Source organism: Mus caroli, chromosome 15 (assembly GCF_900094665.2).
Source record: "Mus caroli chromosome 15, CAROLI_EIJ_v1.1, whole genome shotgun sequence".
Classification (NCBI taxonomy): Eukaryota; Metazoa; Chordata; class Mammalia; order Rodentia; family Muridae; genus Mus; species Mus caroli.
The window spans coordinates 85,648,133-85,666,805 of NC_034584.1; the positions used below are offsets into that span (position 1 = coordinate 85,648,133).

The 18,673-nt window shown below is 39.0% G+C and overlaps 1 protein-coding gene across 2 annotated transcripts in view; it reads left to right on the forward strand.

Annotated features, from left to right (window-relative positions):
* Positions 1–18,673, forward strand: part of Lrrk2 (leucine rich repeat kinase 2) — a 141,681-nt gene that overhangs the window by 119,036 nt on the left and 3,972 nt on the right. For both annotated transcript variants that reach the window (XM_029469790.1, XM_021183253.2), the window contains exons 42-49: positions 2,051–2,221; positions 3,476–3,576; positions 7,961–8,155; positions 9,444–9,637; positions 11,061–11,133; positions 12,901–13,085; positions 17,177–17,329; positions 18,279–18,487. In XM_029469790.1, coding sequence (XP_029325650.1) covers positions 2,051–2,221; positions 3,476–3,576; positions 7,961–8,155; positions 9,444–9,637; positions 11,061–11,133; positions 12,901–13,085; positions 17,177–17,329; positions 18,279–18,487 — 1,281 coding nt within the window. The remainder of the gene's footprint in view (positions 1–2,050; positions 2,222–3,475; positions 3,577–7,960; positions 8,156–9,443; positions 9,638–11,060; positions 11,134–12,900; positions 13,086–17,176; positions 17,330–18,278; positions 18,488–18,673) is intronic.

Below are 18,673 nucleotides of genomic sequence, written 5' to 3' on the forward strand. Positions count from 1 at the left end.
CACACACACACACACACACACACACACACACACACACACACGGAATTTCGGGCATAATCCTGAAAGGATTTTGATTTGTCTTAATGACTAGGCTAATTAATCGATTTGTGATAACAAAGATAAAAGCCAGCACCTGTTGCATTCTGCAAGCTGAGCAAGTACTCTCTTTCCGGACCGCAGCTAATTCTTGCGTTTTTGTTTGTTTGTTTGTTTTAAGAAAGAAAACTGTAGTTTTTAATTTCATTGGGTAGAATGGAATCCTAAGTTCTAGAACTAATGAACCCATAGGAATTTTAGACGAGTTAGTGACTTTAAGTCTGTAAAATGTCCCCCTCTTCTGTGTAAACCTCTGTCCTGATAACAGTTGCATTAAAAAAAAAAGGAGAATATTGATAAAGGCTTTTTGTTTTCCTGTGAGATTTTACATACTTGATTGTTAGTTTGTAGATGGACCCTTCAAACCAAAATCTGTCCTGCCTACAAGAAGCGCAGAGGCAAAGATGGAGCAGGCACTAAGGGAATACCCAACCAATGACTGGCCCATCTCGAGACCCATCCCATGGGCAAGAATCAATCCCTGACACTATTAAGGATACTCTACAGACAGGAGCCTAACCATGACTGTCCTCTGAGAAGCTCCACCCAGCAGGTGACCGAAAGAGATGCAGAGACTCATAACCAAACATTAGACAGAGCTCAGAGGGTCTCATGGAAGGCAAGGATTGAGAGGCCCGGAAGGTATAGGGACCAACAGTGTCAATTAACCTGGATCCTTGTTGGATCCTGGGGACTGAAATAACAACTGAGGAACATGCTTGGGCTGGACCTAGGCCCCCTGCACATGTGTGGTGGATGTTCATGTGGCAGATGTACGGCTTGGTCTTCATATGGGTGTGTCTCTGTCATCCCCACTCCCTACAACTGGAGCAGGGAGTGTCTCTACTGTCTCTTCTGCCTGCCTTTGGGTCCTGTTCCCTTAGCTGGGCTGCCTTTTCTGGCTTCAGTAGGGGAGGATGTGCCTAGTCCTGCAGTGACCTGGTGTACCAGTGTGGGTTTGTGCTTGGGATGGGGCTCCCCTTTCTCAGAGGAGAAGGGAAGGTGGTATGGGATAGGGGCTATATGAAGGGAGTGCTAGAAAGAGAGGGGTGTTGTGGGGAGTTTTGATCTACTTGCCTTTGTTCCAGGAAGTGGCTGTGCTACCAGCCCCCACCCAGCTTCCCTTGAATCCACAGGTAAAAGACACAGACACACAGTTGTTCCATCTCAACTTGTCTCCTTAGCACAATTGTTGGGTACTACTGTGTCCCACCTGGAAAATGCGCCTTTATCATGACCCTTAGCCCTGATCCTCCTGCCGGTCCTAACTTAGTTGATCAGTTGAGTCTAGTCCCTGCTAAACATCTCTGATCACCCATCTATAGGAGTGGCCACAACCTTCTGCTCCTCCCCAGACCTCACATGGTTGCCTGGTTCTCCTCTTTCCAAAGTATGGTGAACTCAGTTCTCCTTCCTTTTGTCTCGCTGACTGCCTCCAGGGACCTGGAAGTCCCACCTATCCCTACCACCCAGAAATTGGCCCATGGCTGTCTTTACTGACAGATCAAGAACCATCTGGAGAACAAGACCTTAGCATCATAGTGGCCCCCTACAGAGGGAGGGGGATGGGATGTAAAGTCAATAAATTAATGGAAATAAAAAAGAACCCAATGAAATAGATACATTATGCCTACAAGTTAGTCTCTATTTAATAATTTATTATTCAGTGTTTATCAATATTACCCTTTAGTATCATCTTTTAAGACTAAGATATCATAGTAGGAGTATAAGGTTCTGTAGTAAAGATCAAAATATCTGTCCTTTAAGAGAGGCAGTGGCATGGTGCCCGAGACATGCCCGCTCACTGCTTACTGACTTCTTCCAGGTTTCTTACTGCAGCAATGACCTGGCCTGACTTAGATCCCATCCGTTTCCTTGACTTGTTTCTTAGTAGTTGGCCTACATGCAGGCCCTGGTGTTTGCTAAATTTATTGCTGTATCTGTTTCCTTTCAGGGTTCCGGGCACCTGAAGTTGCCAGGGGGAATGTCATTTATAACCAACAGGCCGATGTTTATTCTTTTGGCTTACTACTTCACGATATTTGGACAACTGGGAGTAGGATTATGGAGGGTTTGAGGTTCCCAAATGAGTTTGATGAGTTAGCCATACAAGGGAAGTTGCCAGGTAAGTTCTGGTTTTATCTACAAGAGTTCTTTTCTTAATGTCAGCATGGTCATGTAGCGTTTGATGACTCTGGCTAAGTGCATAGATCTTCTTAAATTTTGTGATACAATAATAAAGATGACAGGAAAAACCTAGCTTTTTTAGGCTTAATGAAATCCAAAGGAAGTACTGGTGTTTGGTATTCCCTTGGGAGGACCTTTGGGAAAGGAGGACTACCATTAGAATCAGGCTTGTGTTTGTAGCTCTGATAACAATTGCAGAATGCATCATAGCCTGGGATGTTTTCATTTGCTTTTGAGCAAAGTAATTCATATTCATGAAGAGGCCTTTAATAATTTATAACATCCTTTGCTATGAATATTAATGAGAAATGGTAAATGAGTGCTTGACGAGGGAAGCTTCATTTTGAATGGGTGTCTCGTGGCTCCAACGAATTTCATGACCTTTCATCTGTTCTTGACTATGACTTCATCTGCTAATACGGAGTTATGTAGCGATTTCTAAGACTTCCTTCTCCCCCAAGATAGGCTTGAGTATGCACTCAGGGCTGCTATGGGCACTGTGGCATCAACTACCCTTTAGGGACCTTTAAAGACTCAGGAAAAGGAAATGGATTATTGTCAAACCCAATTCAGATGCCACTTAGCCATCATCCGTATCATTCCTGTTAGCTTTCCAGTATAAGTGCCCTGTTCTCTGCTGTATACCCACTTGAAGAGTGGCATTTCTAAAGGAAATATTAAATGCATGCAAACCAACTGCTTGCTCTAATGCTTGCTCTTTGTGAGTATTAAAGTAAAAGTATTTTCAGAGTAGCTATTTATTATATGAGCAAAAATGTTTTCAAAGTCTCTATGCAAATATCAAATAAAAATGTCTTTATTATATTCATTTGATCTTTGTATTTCTTTTGATACCATAAGAAGTCAGCAGATCTTTTATTTGTTTGTTTTGGAGTGGTGGTAGTGAGATGATTTTATGTAGACCAGGCAGATATTAATCTTGCTATGTAGCTGTTTCTAACATTGAACTTCAGATCATCCATCATCTACCTCCTAACTGGTAGAAATACAAGGATGGAACTCTTTTGTGATGGCTCTACTGAAGATGAAGTTAACAAAACCAACTATGTCATAGTAAACTTAGAATTATGGATCAGAGTTTCCATTGCATTTTTGAACTCATATATGTTGATAGTAAGCACTTAACTTTTGTTTTATTTTGTATGCTGGAATGATCATCTTTATGTTTCAGATCCAGTTAAAGAATATGGCTGTGCCCCATGGCCTATGGTTGAGAAGTTAATTACAAAGTGTTTGAAAGAAAATCCTCAAGAAAGACCCACTTCTGCCCAGGTACACACATGCTAAAAATTTTTAATATTTTGTATCAAATATCATATTCTTTTGTATACTTATAAGCATATAATTTTTAAATATATACTTAAACCCATAAATTAACATATACATAGAGTTAAATGTCATAATGTTTTATATATATTTATAGTGTTAGTTATAAAATATAATTTTTATAATCTCTGTCATTCTAACACACACTGTAACCCCATCACCCCAAGAGCCATCATCATTGATGGTAGGTACATATACTCACATATTTCTTTGTGTACATATCTATTATTGCTGATACGTGCACATTACATGCATGTATGTCTTTTTATGAAATGTATTTCTTATTGATGTACCCATTTTTCTACTCAATTATCTACTCACAAATTTTACATGTGAGAAAGACATTTTTCATATATGTTATTCTTTCTTGGAGATCTAGAGTAAAGATTTCTTTTTGATTTTATGTGGTTTCCTTTATCGCTTCTCTTAACATTCCTTCTAGGCTCCACCCCACAGTTACCTGGCATCAGCCAGGTATGCCTGGCTTACTATAAAAGGGACTGTTTGCCCCCTCATTGCTCTCTTACTCTCTTACTCTCTCTTCATCCTTTCTCTCTCTGACCCCTTTCTCCCTCTCTCCCCTCCCCCCCACATGTACCTGGCTGGCCTCTCCTCTCCTCTCCTCTCCTCTCCTCTCCTCTCTCTCTGCCTCTCTCTCTCTGTCTCTGTTTGTCTGTCTGTCTGTCTCTGTGTGTGTGTGTGTGTGTGTGTGTGTGTGTGTGTGTGTGTGTGTCTATTCCCTTACTCCCCTTCCTATGCCCTAAATAAATTCTATTCTATGCTGGTCCCTCAGGGGGAAGGGATTTGTCAGCATGGACCTGCTGAGGCACCACTCCACCTCACCATGCCTGGATCTACAAAACATATCCTTGTCTTCTTTTTTCTTTTTTATAAAACATAACAGTTTCTCTTTTGGCATATTTATGAACATAATGCCTTTATTTTAATACGAACATGTTTAACATCTTTTGATGCTTGTTTCTTTTTAGGTCACATTTTAAGGGATCCTTTCCCACAAGGTTAACAAATACCTAGCTTTTTTGTTTTGCTTTGTTTTAATTAAAGTTTTAGCTCACTCCTATGTCCTAGGGACTTGGCCTCTTTGTGAGGAACAAAGGATTTCCTAGTTCTTCCTGGTGAATCCCCTTGGCTTGTCCTTTTAGTCTATCCTCAGTTCCTTTTGTCTCCTCTGATTCACAGAACCTCTATCATGGACCCAAAACTGCCATACTAGGATGAGACTCAGGTAGTGGGACCTTTATGGTCCTTCCAGTCCTTCATTCTGATACCTCCAGACTTAGCCTTAGTCTTGCTGCAGCTTGTCAGAGGAACCTTTACTCCATTCCTATCCCTTGCTCCAGGACTTGTCTCTTGGCACCAGGGTCCTTTAATTCTCCCCCACTGCCTTCCTCACCCTTTCTTTTTAGCCCAGCTCCTTTGTTTTGTGACTCCTTGAAGACCTGCAGAACAGGTCTAACAAGGAAACCCATTCCGAGCATACTTCCCCTGGAACTTGGAGACCCTATAGCCACTATGGATAGTTCAACTCAGATTGGGCAATAGCAACCATAAGATAAAATACCTACTCAACAAAGATATCCACAGCAAGAAATAGCCCAAACATCCCAACTCTAGATGCTTAGATCTCAGCACAAAAACAAATAAACAATTGTGAACAACCAAAACAAGAGACCAGCAAGTGTTTTGTGTTAGGACCTGAGAAAAGCAGTTTATCTGAAATATGAGACAAGGATTTCAAAATAGCAATTATGGATATGCTCAAGAACCTTATATAAGATATGGATAACTATCTCAATGAGCAATGTGAAACTACTCAAGAAATGAACATCAAATTTAACAAAGAAATAAAACCACTAAAGAAAACTCAAATTGAAATAAAATTGGAAATGAAATATTAAGGATGTCAAAATCCTCATGGGCAAGGCTCATCAATGGATTAAAAGATGTGGGAGAGAAAATTTCATGTTTTTGAAGACAAGATAAAAGAAATAGTTATCTCACTCAAAGAAACTCTTGAATTAGAAAAGAAATTCAGGTGCAAAACATCCAGAAAATCTGGAACATTATGAAAATATCAACTTGTAATGAATAGGGATACGGAGATAAACTCAGGTCAAAGACATAGAGAATATTTTTAACGAAATCACAGAAGACAATTTACACAAACTAAAGAGGTACAAGAAGCATACAGAACACTAAAAAGACAGTCTTGAAAAAGAAAATTCCCACAACACATAATAAAAATTATCTAATATACATAATAAAGAAAAGATAGTCAAAGTTTCAAAGGAAAAAGACCAAGTCATATTTGAAGTCAAAATCTGGAATAATACCTGTCTTCTCAATGGAGACTTTGGAAGTTAGAAGGACCTGAACCATCATTCTACAAGCTTTAAGGCATTATAGATGCTAACCCAGACTACTATACCCAGCAAAACTATCAATCACACTTCCCAGAGAAAGGAAACATTTTATAGTAATAAATGTAGCCATCCAGATTTATAGAAGGGATGACAAATTCAACATCAGCCTGAAGAGATTAACTACCCACAAAATGATACAGTGAATGAATAATCCCAGAACAGTTAGTCAAAAGTGGCAGGGGAGCACACACTGTGATCACAATATAATGAGCATTAATAAATACTGCTCTTGGCTACCTTTCAATATTAATAGCCTTAATTCCCCCAATAAGAAGACATAAACTAAGAGATTGGATTCAATGCATTTTAAAAATTCATCCAATATTTTAAGTTATTTGGAGCTAGAAGTTGATGCAAAGTAATACCTTCTGACATAATATCTGAAAGGAAACTCTTGCTATACTTTAGGTCAGTTTGAACTTTCATAGATTACCATGAACGTGGATCTTCTGTTGTGCTGTATTGATTTTAAATCATGGGCAATATCTGAAGATTTATTCAACTTTCAGTGTCCTGATCAGAAATAGTGCAGTACAAAAATAATGACCATGACAAACACTCTACAATTGCTTCAACCATGTGGCTCCCTTATTTTATTTCTTATTTTATCATAGTAAAATTTTTCATTGCTCAAGTACTGTTTCTCTTTATTTGTATTTTATGGACTCCATCGTAGCTCTGAGAGTCTAAAGTGTAGTATAGCTTTGCAAAGCTTGTACTTCAGAATTTGTCTTCGTACAGTCTGTTTGTACTAAGCAGGATGGATAATTCATCAGCTTGTCTAAGCCAGGCATAGAGAGAATAAGAAACTCTGTTGCGGTCTTGTAGGTTAGGAGGCTGGCCCAGTTCTCTTCCTAGCATCCTGGCTCTTGCTTAGATTTGCTTATTGTGCACTCAGTGGTCCTCTGTTCTTTAGTACTTAAAGGAAAACTCAAATGCAGATCTAGAGATGGTATCTAACTTGTTAAACAAATACGGATTTCACTTCCTACAACTGATAGATGTACTTCTTTTCTGATGTGATGCATTATTTTTTTTCTTTTCCCAGTTGATTGACTCTGAAATATAGAATTGAGTACAAGTACATAAATTTGGTTTAGTTAGCACTTTTGAACTTTCTATGTTAAAAGAAGTACCATAGCACACGTACAATGAGTATATACCATGCACAGTATACAAAGGGTACATATAGTATATAACATGCACAGTATACAAAGGGTACGTATAGTATATACCATGCACAGTATACAAAGGGTACATATAGTATATAACATGCACAGTATACAAAGGGTACATATAGTATATACCATGCACAGTATACAAAGGGTATGTATAGGATATACCATGCACAGTATACAAAGGGTATGTATAGGATATACCATGCACAGTATACAAAGGGTACGTATAGGATATACCATGCACAGTATACAAAGGGTACGTATAGGATATACCATGCACAGTNCAGTATACAAAGGGTACGTATAGGATATACCATGCACAGTATACAAAGGGTACGTATAGGATATACCATGCACAGTATACAAAGGGTACGTATAGTATATACCATGCACAGTATACAAAGGGTACATATAGTATATACCATGCACAGTATACAAAGGGTACATATAGTATATACCATGCACAGTATACAAAGGGTACATATAGTATATAACATGCACAGTATACAAAGGGTACATATTGTGCTTGGTTTTTATATATAATTTTACCTGTAATTTGGACTGTTGTATTTAATGATCTAAATTATCAAGTCAAAGTTTAACTGAGAACTGTAAGTTTTGTTTAATATAGCTTTAGGACACATTTGATCTATGAGAAAGAAATGTCAACTTGATGGATGCTGTTTCATTATTTTCAAACTTTCTCAGGTCTTTGACATTTTGAATTCGGCTGAATTAATTTGCCTCATGCGACACATTTTAATACCTAAGAACATCATTGTTGAATGCATGGTTGCCACAAATCTCAATAGCAAGAGTGCGACTCTCTGGTTGGGATGCGGGAACACGGAAAAAGGACAGCTTTCCTTATTTGACTTAAACACGGAAAGATACAGCTATGAGGTAAATATGAATCCTTTTAAATTAGAATCTTTCAGAATACTTTAAAATAACTTATAGCCTACATCAGCTAAAAATTACTTTGGAGGAAATCAAATAAGAGCCAATGTAGAAATGTTTTAATTAACTTTCCTTTAGAACAAGTAAGTGGCTGTGGAACCAGATCATTTTGTTTTAACATCACAGTATATGTATATGTGTACACATGTATGCATATATACACATATAAGCATATATATGTATATATACACATATACATGTATGTATATATACACATATATACAGTGTATGTATATATATATATATATGTATACACATATATGTCTGTGTATATATGCATACATGTGTGTGGCATGTGTGTGCATGTGTCAGTTAATTATGACTCATGGAATGAGAAGCTTGGCAGGAGGCAAAGGAAGACAACAGAATACGAGTCTCAGAAAAATGATGTGATTTATGAGGAAGATGAGCCACAGTCTCTTCCCTCAAGGACTCTGGAGTCTGACCAGAACTGTGAACTGTTCACACACAAAAATCCAGATGTTCAAGTATACATATATAAGTGCCAGACTATCATCAGGTGTCCATACACAAGGGGCCAGTTTGTCAACAGGTGCCTGTACACAAAAGCCAGATGTCCAATGAATGTCCACACAAAAGGTCAAATGGTCTTTGGGTGCCTTCTACATAATAGGAGTCAGATGGTCATCAAAGGCTACATACAATGGGTTAGACAGTCCTAGGGTGTCTACATGTAAGGTGAGACATTCATTCTTCAATGTCAGTTGTCCATTAGCTTTAGAATTGGGGCTGTGCTATCACACATTTCTGGATCTGTTGGCAGCCAACACTCCCAATAGTGGGGGGATGAGCAAAAGAGTCTATATATGACTCCTACAAGATAGATCAATAAATTAACAGTTGAATTTATAGAGTTAAAGAGTAACTTGATATTTTGACTATTGCCTTGAAATATTGTGCCAAAAATTATGCTCAAGGTGAATGAACCCTTTCATATGATCTTGATGAAGTAAGAATTGGTTCTGAAAAAAAATGAATTTCAATCTTTAATTTCATATTCAGATATACTCTGAAACTAGGTATCAAAAAACCTTTACCAGATTTACTATCTATTGTTGAAAACTGAATAAAATAGGCATTGATGGTAAAAGTAAGCACACAAGGTAGTCATATTGAAGGATGTTGATAACAGGACATTTTCAATCTATACATGACCTTGTAACTTAACGTAAAATCATGTCTCCAAGATTTAACTTTCTTTTCTTTACAGGAAGTTACTGATAGTAGAATACTATGCTTGGCTTTGGTGCATCTCGCTGCTGAGAAAGAGAGCTGGGTTGTGTGCGGGACACAGTCTGGAACTCTCCTGGTCATCAATGTTGAAGAGGAGACAAAGAGACACACCCTGGAAAAGATGACTGATTCTGTCACTTGTTTGCATTGCAATTCCCTTGCCAAGCAGAGGTAAGGTTATCAGTTAATTGAAGGAAATTATAGAAATTTCAGGTGCTTTAGTTATTTGCAGCATTATTACATCAGTAGAGATTTCCTGACTTCTGCTGCTTGCTATTGGTTTGCTTATTTTAAATAGAATCATGAAGGACCACAGTGATAAGTTTGCCTTTTCTATATGATCATATAGCTGAGGCAGGTAAAAGATGTCAACTATTTCTCATGGGCAGCTGTGGCTATGCTATGACTTCCCCTCTGGTCAGCTTGCCTTGGTCAGCTTGCCTTGGTGTGTGTGTGTGTGTGTGTGTGCGTGCATGCATGTGTCTAATTGATGCTGAATGTTTATTTATTTTTCCTTGAATGCAGACATCAATATAGCACCAACTTGGTGATTCAATGGGATGCATTGAAACTGTAGTTACTGAACGACTGCTTTGTGAAATAATCTACATTGTTTATAAAGTGTAAAAGTTGTTTTCTTTTTAAGTGCTTGTGAAGTGGCTCAGTAGATAATGAGCAGAGTTGCTCCCAACTCTGAAATCAAGAGTTTAATACCCGGGCCCCACAGAGTAGAAGGAGAGAACTGAGTGCTTCAAATTGACCTCTGTCCTCTGTACCCATACTATGGCTCCTGTACACCTTACATCCCCCATGCTAAAATAAATTGTAATAAATTTTAAGCTGCTAATAGGTAATAGAGGTTTAAAAAATCTCTTAGTTTTTGTCATTTATAGAGCTCATATTCCAAAGAGATTGAAGTTCTTATGCAATTGGTTTATAGATCATAATCAGTATATCTAAGTAGCAGAAGTTTAGGCTTGAGTCCTAGGTTGGGAGACATATTATGGAAGACAGGATGATTTCTATGAACCATTAGGATTATATTTGATATGCTTTTTTTGTTTTAAGCCAATACTGGAGAAAGTAGTATATAATATGAATCTTGGGAGCCCGAAGTGTGAACTGCACTGTATAAATCACTCTATAAATTTTGGAGTTGAAACTATTTGGATAATGCTGAAGAAAACTTTCATTGGATTGAATTACAAAGGCAAAGAGGGTTTTATTTGGTGCTAACATTGGGAAAAGATAGCAAACTCGATCTCACTGAAACAAAGATGGGAGAACTTTAGGCACAGGGATGGGTTACAGTTGTGGAAGATATTGAAGGATATTGTGGAGAGTGGCAGAGGAGCGCTCTTGTGAATTTGCTACATGTCTTTGCTAATTGTCCCTTACTGAAGCTAGGTCCCTGTTTTTTTCCCCAGGGACTGGAAAATGGATGCATAATCTCTGTGCTTTCAGGAGGGGAGGCTAAAACAGTGGTCAGAGAGGCACCTGTCTTAAGTTTAGACAAGATGAGAGAACTTAAAAGCCAGGTTACTCAAAACAATGTTATTTTGTAACAATCTTGGTATTTTTTTTTTCCTTTCAGCAAGCAAAGTAACTTTCTTTTGGTGGGAACTGCTGATGGTAACTTAATGATATTTGAAGATAAAGCCGTTAAGGTAAATGCTGAATGCGTCTTACATAAAAGTGTCCCCCCCCCATTTATTTATTTATTTATATTATATATTTTCTTTACATTTCAAATGCTATCCCGAAAGTTACCTATACCCTCCCCCGCCCTGCTCCCCTACCCACCCACTCCTGCTTCTTGGCCCTGGCATTCCCCTGTACTGGGGCATATAAAGTTTGCAATGCCAAGGAGTATTGCAATACTTCCCAGTGATGGCCGACTAGGCCATCTCTGCTACATATGCAGCTAGAGACATAAGCTCTGGGGTTACTGGTTAGTTCACATTGTTGTTCCACCTGTAGGGTTGGAGACCCCTTCAGCTCCTTGGGTACTTTCTCTAGCTCCTCCATTGGGGGCCCTGTGTTCCATCTTATAGATGACTGTGAGCATCCACTTCTAACTTTGCCAGGCACTGGCATAGCCTCATATGAGACCCCAATCACAAAAGAAGGTCATTAGATATGCACTCACTGATAAGTGGATATTAGCCCAGAAACATAGAACACCCAAGATACAATTTGCAAAACACAAGAAAATCAAGAAGAGGGAAGACCAGTGGGTGGATACTTCGTTCCTCCTTAGAATAGGGAACAAAATACCCATACAAGGAGTTTCAGAGATAAAGTTTGGAGCTAAGATGAAAGGATGGACTATCCAGAGACCACCCCACCCGGGGATCCATCCCATAATCAGCCACCAAACCCAGACACTATTGCATATGCCAGCAAAAGTGTATTTTTAATGAGTTCGTTTTACATATCTCTCCCTAATGTGATAAGAAGCATCATATATTTCTCCTGTTATCTATTTATTGTTCCATACATTTAGCATAATAATACAGCCTCGGAAAATACTTGCTGCCGGAGTCAATGATTTATATGAATTATGAATGAACTGAAGGTAAACAAAAGATGAAATCCTATTTGAGGTGATAGAAATGGAGATGATTCTATCTGTAGGATTGAAGAAGATATTCTCTATAAAAACATTCCAGAAAAAAAAAAAAAAAGATACTGACGTTTGACTTCCTGGGTGGGCAGCAGGAGGCATAGCTCAGTAGAGAATGCAGTGAACCTTTAGGATGTCTTGGGTTCATTCCCCAGCCCAACTCCCCTCCCTTCCTCCTCTCTCTCCTCCCCTCTACATGGAAACACTTCTTAGGTGCTGAATAAGTCATCCAACTTCCTGTAATGAGTCTTTTAGTTATTACAGTATTTATTCTTCCATCAATTCTTCATGGTTCCATCTAGTCCAACAGCTTCCACTTCGTGACACCAACATTTCCTTTTAATCGTGTAAAGCAGTGGTTATCAACCTGAGAGTCATAACCTCTTTGGGGGGGGGGGAGAGTCACATATGGTCATATCCTATATCTCTTTTATAAGACATCTGTGTGAGGTCTCCCTTCTGAAGAGAAAGGGAACGGAGGGAAAAGGAGAGACTGGGAGGAGAGAGTGAAAGCTCCAATCAGGAAGTGAAATAAATAAAATAATTAACTGATTGGGGGAAAAAAAGAAAGAAAGAGAAGCAGCTCTGATGAATAGGCTGTTTTTTGCATGCTGTTTCTTTGCACAGGGAAGAGAAGAGTCTGATCATGAGGTGACAACTTGAATGCTAGTTTAACTAAGCCCTGTCTTAGTAGAAATTTTGGAAAGCCTAAATTATTCCATGTCATTTAAAATAGAAAGCACTTCTGTGAAGTGGAATGTTGCCAGCATCGCATCGCTCGCTTAGCTTTCTCTCCTACTCTCTGCAGTGTAAAGGAGCTGCCCCCTTGAAGACACTACACATAGGCGACATCAGTACGCCCCTGATGTGCCTGAGCGAGTCCCTGAATTCATCTGAAAGACACATCACATGGGGAGGGTGTGGCACAAAGGTCTTCTCCTTTTCCAATGATTTCACCATTCAGAAACTCATCGAGACAAAAACCAACCAGCTGTAAGTTATTTTCATTCTGTACAGCCAATTTACTATTTACTCATGTTTTTCTCTTTAGAATTATATTAATAAACTACTCACAGACCATATTGATACTAAATATCATCAGAAATGCAACATTTGTCTCTTAAGTGATGAAACAACCTTAACAGAAAATTTAGTAAGTTCTAGCTATCACAGTAGCATTAAAACATTGTTTAATTATTGCTAAAATCAGAAATTTGTAATGAGGAGGGAATGATGTCCAGCTAACTGACGCTGTGGATTTTTATATGTCCAGTTATTTACAAATATCTTAAGTATCAGTTGTAACAAAACTTAGATTTTAAGTATGATAATTTCTAAATTTAATAATTGGTTATCAAAATTACGACCAAGTTAGTGACACCAGTTTCAAACAAAATGAAAATATATAAGCATTGAACTAGTATGTTGCACAAATTTTCAAAATCTTTTGTGTTTTAATCTGTTCTTTGATAACTTTATACAGGTATAAAGGACATTCTGATTACTGTTACCATATCCTCTCAAGTCTCCCTCCCACCCCTAAGTAGTTCCCTCTTCTCTACAATTTCCTATAGAATATCCAACTCTCTGTGTGTCTCTAACTCTACTCTTTGCCTATCTCTGTCTATGTCCATCTGTCCATCTGTCTGTCATTCTGTCTGTCTGTCTCTCCACTGAGTTTAACCATTATCATCTGTGCAACCATGGGGTTCTGAGAGTAACTGATGGTAGAGTGCTCAGTCCTAAAAAGGACATTTATGCCTCAGAGGTCATAGCTGAAATGCTGACCTCTGAGCAAGACAAAGACAGCTCAATATAGTCACAACCTCATAGCAGCTACGATTGCCTACAGGCCTACCCAAGACTAGACCCATTCCTTGAATTAGTAAGGGGCCCATGGGTCCCGTCCCCTACCCACTGATCTATGTCCTACTGGTGGGTTCTTTGGGACATTAGTCATTGTCTACAGTTGAGTTCCTCTGAGTTGTCCAGTAGCTTCCAGTGAAGTGGTTCCATTTTAATTGGATTTTAACCAAATCTACTTTTCCTTTTTATTCTCCTCAGTATCAGGCAGTGTAGTCTGGAGGCAAAAGCAAACACAAAGTCAGATGTTGGCTCTGCTGCGTATTGGATTTGTTAACTTGGAGAATCACCTATCAGTATCCATTTCACTGTCACTCAGATATTGTCCTATTTTTCATCCCAAAGGGATGTTTAGAAGGTTAAATAAGATTAGTGTAAGGATGTTAACATAACGCTTAGTACCTGATGTGCTCTCAAGTACATCAACTGATGTGACAGCCACCAGCTCCTGGTCGCAAATCTCTCTTCCGGGGGACTTGCTCATTGTGTCTGTCTGGATCTCCAGTGCTGAAACTGGGGCTAACCCTTGACAGCAGTGTCCTTTGTTCTCATAGTGACTTGGCTTTCCCCATTGTTTCTCAAACCCCTGAACCTCTCTGCTGCTACCATAGCCCAGGGTGGCTGTGGCTGTGTTAAGAGTAGGTGTTTCCTATCCAGTTCTCAGCGTCTGGGCCATAAGTTGTTCTCCAGTCTGTCTCACATTAGAAAAAGAACCCTCATGAATGCAAGCCAAGTAGCTCTCCTGCTGAAAGTCTTCTGGCCCTCCCTATTGTGCTATATTCATTTAGTTCAGCTCAACTGTCTGGATTCAAATTTCACTGCTGCCCCTGCACTTTGGCTAAACTGGAATCACCTCTACTCTCAAAGATCACATCCCTGGTGTATCCCCAGCCTCTCCATGGGCTTGCCCCCATTTGCATCCCTCCTCCCTGCTGAGCTCTTGCTTGGTCTGCTTCCGGTCCAAATGCTGCCTCCTGTGTGGCCGCTCTCCTTCCACTCAGGGAAGTTCCCTGGCTTCTCCTTGTGCTTTCACTGCCCCAGGCCTTTCCTTCACAGCAGTTACCCTACTGCTTTTTAATGTAATATCTTAATTCCATTGTTCACAGTGGTTCCCCATGAGCTGTGATCAAAAATTGCTAGGGAGCTCAGTCAGTCTCATGCCCAGGCCTTGCTTCATGCCAATGAAATCAAGACAACTAAGAGGATTCTGGCTTCAGTTTCAATGCTTTAATGGATTATGGTATTAGATGATTCTAAAACATAATCATCATTAAGATATACTCCAGTATATTACAAGTCAGTACAGATGAGTGGTAGTTTTGCAATATTTATTGGATGTGTTTACTAGCATGTGTAAGTATTTGGATAGCCTCCTTTTTCTGTGATATTCACTTTTTAGAGAAGTATACAATCCTTAAATATTTTAGAAGCAGAGACATCCATTTGATATAGAGCATTTGATGGTATCATGGGTATGTATTGGTACCTTGTGTGGATGGAAAACAGCCATGAAGAGCAGCCTCACCCAGGGGTTCATTTTCCTAGAGAGATGAAGACTCACATCACATAAGGCACAGGGTAACAGTTGCCTTGTTCTAAGGGTATTTACTGCTGTGCTCTCCACATACACAGAGGTCAGAGCACTGATCGGGGACAGCGTCATTACAGTACCCTATAGTTAGTGCTGTGTTCCATGACTGGAAGACATATGTAGTACTGAAAAATGTCCGCTTTTAGAGTCTGAGACTCGTTTTGTGTCTCACTTCTGCAACATGCCAGTCACGTGGCCTGGGGGTGGATTATTTACCATTTGTAAGATGTATTCTTTTTGCGTATCTAGGCACTGAGATTCATCTTTTTTTATAAATTTATTTGCATTTATTATGGTAGGACAGAACGTGGGGCCCTGTGAGTGCTAGGTGACTTCTGTATCACTGAATTAAGCCTGCAGGGAGGTAATTTTATGGTTAAAGATCAACACAAGACAACACACGAAACTGTTGCGTGGTTCTAAAACCATGTGTTTATGTTCATGCTCACGGAAGTCTTTATTGGAGACTCAGCAAACACTTGAGCAAAATCAATGAAAACAATGGCTCTCTGGCAGGAGAACAGAAAGAAAAAATGGAGGAAAAAAAACCCTCCTGCTTATTAAAAGAAATATTGATTTTTTTTCAATTCCCCTGACATTTCTATATATTCTGTCCAAGTCAATCACTAATTTGAAGTTCCTCACTTTGTCCAGGTGCCCATTCAACCTTGCTAGTTCACTCTTTGTTGATCCATCCTTCTGTCCACTCAGTGAATCAAATGGGCCAGCACAGCACACACACTTCACTGTGTATGATAATGGTGCACTGAATTGTGGGCATATAGGAGAGATTGGCATTTGTCTTTAGGAAGTTGTATTGACAGTCTAGTGTGGGGGATACACTAATGAGTGAGACTTTATGTTTAACAGGACTATGAGAGAGATTACAGCTATGCAATTAGGGGGAAGGAAACAGCTTGCCTGTTCTCTCCCAGAGATCAGGGAAGAATTCCAGAGAAGCTGACATTAAGGTGAAACCTTAAAGTGAGCCTGGAGCATGCCATGCAGATGGGGCCTACAGTCTCTAATCTGCTTGTGAGCTATATATGACACTTATGTGTAAGGTTAAAAGAGCAATATTTGAAAATGCTTTCTATTTTCTTCTGTTCTCAAGGAGAATAAATAACAAGTGTCTAATTTCCCAAGCTCTGTAAAGGTTGTACTCATTTGAATCTATGTGGAAGGTTGGTTTGTTTGTTTGTTTCCATATTTGATTGACTTACGTTTACAAAGCTTGGGGTTCTTTGATGTTTGGAGACATTGCCACTGTAATTTATCTCCACATCTTTTTAATTTTAGGTACAATTCTAGGCTCTCAGGTTTCTCTAACACTCATGGCAACAAGGATTCTGTTGACGTGTCTAAAACTTACAGACACCATATTTCTTTGAGGATTTAAGAGGTCGTGTAAAATTCCATACAGAATCAGGTTGACCTAAGCTGCAGAACTGTACAGTTTATTCTGTGGTCAAGTACAGCCCAAACCAGTTAACCAGAATGGGTTAAGTAGCCAAGTCATTCAACTGGGTTGAGGGAAAAATATGTTATAATTACGACAGCACAACTTGTTTGATTTTGCAAATAGCGTTAACTTTCTGAATATATTTTTTCTATCTTTCTCCCCCCTCAGGTTTTCTTATGCGGCTTTCAGCGATTCTAACATCATAGCGCTGGCAGTAGACACAGCCCTCTATATTGCCAAGAAAAACAGCCCTGTCGTCGAGGTGTGGGACAAGAAAGCAGAAAAGCTCTGTGAATTAATAGACTGTGTGCACTTCTTAAAGTAAATGAATTGGTTACTCTACCTCTGATTTTACAAGTCAGGGTCTACAGAGAAAGGAATTGTGGCTTTTCTTTATTCCTGTCTTCTAGGGAAATTAAAAACAATATTTTGGAGAAAGTTTACTCTTTGTTAACACATCTATGTATTTTCTTACACATATATATCTATATCATATCATATCATACTATCTATCTATCTATATTATATAGGTATAGATTATATGTATATCACCTATATATCTATGTATTTGAATATAAGTGACTTCTTTTGTAATTTTTGGATTTCACAGAGAGCATTGAAACTAATTCCTTTATATTAACACTAGGAGATTTCATTGTATTTATAGTAAATATTTACAAGTTATAACATTCATTACAAAACAATGAATATCCATCTAATTCACTTAAGAATTTCCTAAAGTTGAGAGGTTATGGCAATCATCAATATCTTTGAAAACTTGTGCTTCAGGAAAAGGAATGTGCTTCCTGGCTTTTTGTGTTAAACAATTGAACTCTGCAGTCTTGAACTCTACCCAGAGCATAAAGCCAGCCTTCCATTTTTTCAGGTTTTCCTTCCAGTGCAGACCCTGATACTTGCATGGTTACTGAATATGTACGTGCAGGCTCTGTTCCTGTCATTAATCCCTAAACAATACAGCATAAAAGCTATTTTACACAGAACTCACATTACCTCAGTACAATGAGTTGTTTAAAGTTGGAGGGAGGATGGATGGAAGCTTCCTGAAAATGCTGTGCTGCTTTTAAATAAAGAATCATAATTCCTGTGATTTTGGTAACTAAAGCCAGGGAACCTGTGTTCAGAATTCCAAGATGACTGCCTTGACACCGCCATTGTTTAAAATTTAGTAAGCTGTACATGCATAGGTAAGTCTTCCAAGTCTCTTCAGTGCCATTAGAACATTGAATAAATACTTTCTTTATGGTTCTAGGGAGGTGATGGTAAAACTAAACAAGGAATGGAAACATCAGCTGTCCTACTCTGGGAGGGTGAAGGCCCTCTGCCTGCAGAAGAACACGGCTCTCTGGATCGGAACTGGAGGAGGCCACATCTTACTCCTGGATCTTTCTACTCGGCGAGTTATCCGCACCATTCACAATTTCTGTGATTCTGTGAGAGCCATGGCCACAGCACAATTAGGCAAGTTTCTTTCTTTAGATAGATCCATACTTGTTCTGTTTTTGGGGGTTTTGTTTTTGTTTTTGTTTTTGTTTTTTTGATTTTTCGAGACAGGGTTTGTATAGCCCTGGCTGTCCTGGAACTCACTTTGTAGACCAGGCTGGCCTCGAACTCAGAAATCCGCCTGCCTCTGCCTCCCAAGTGCTG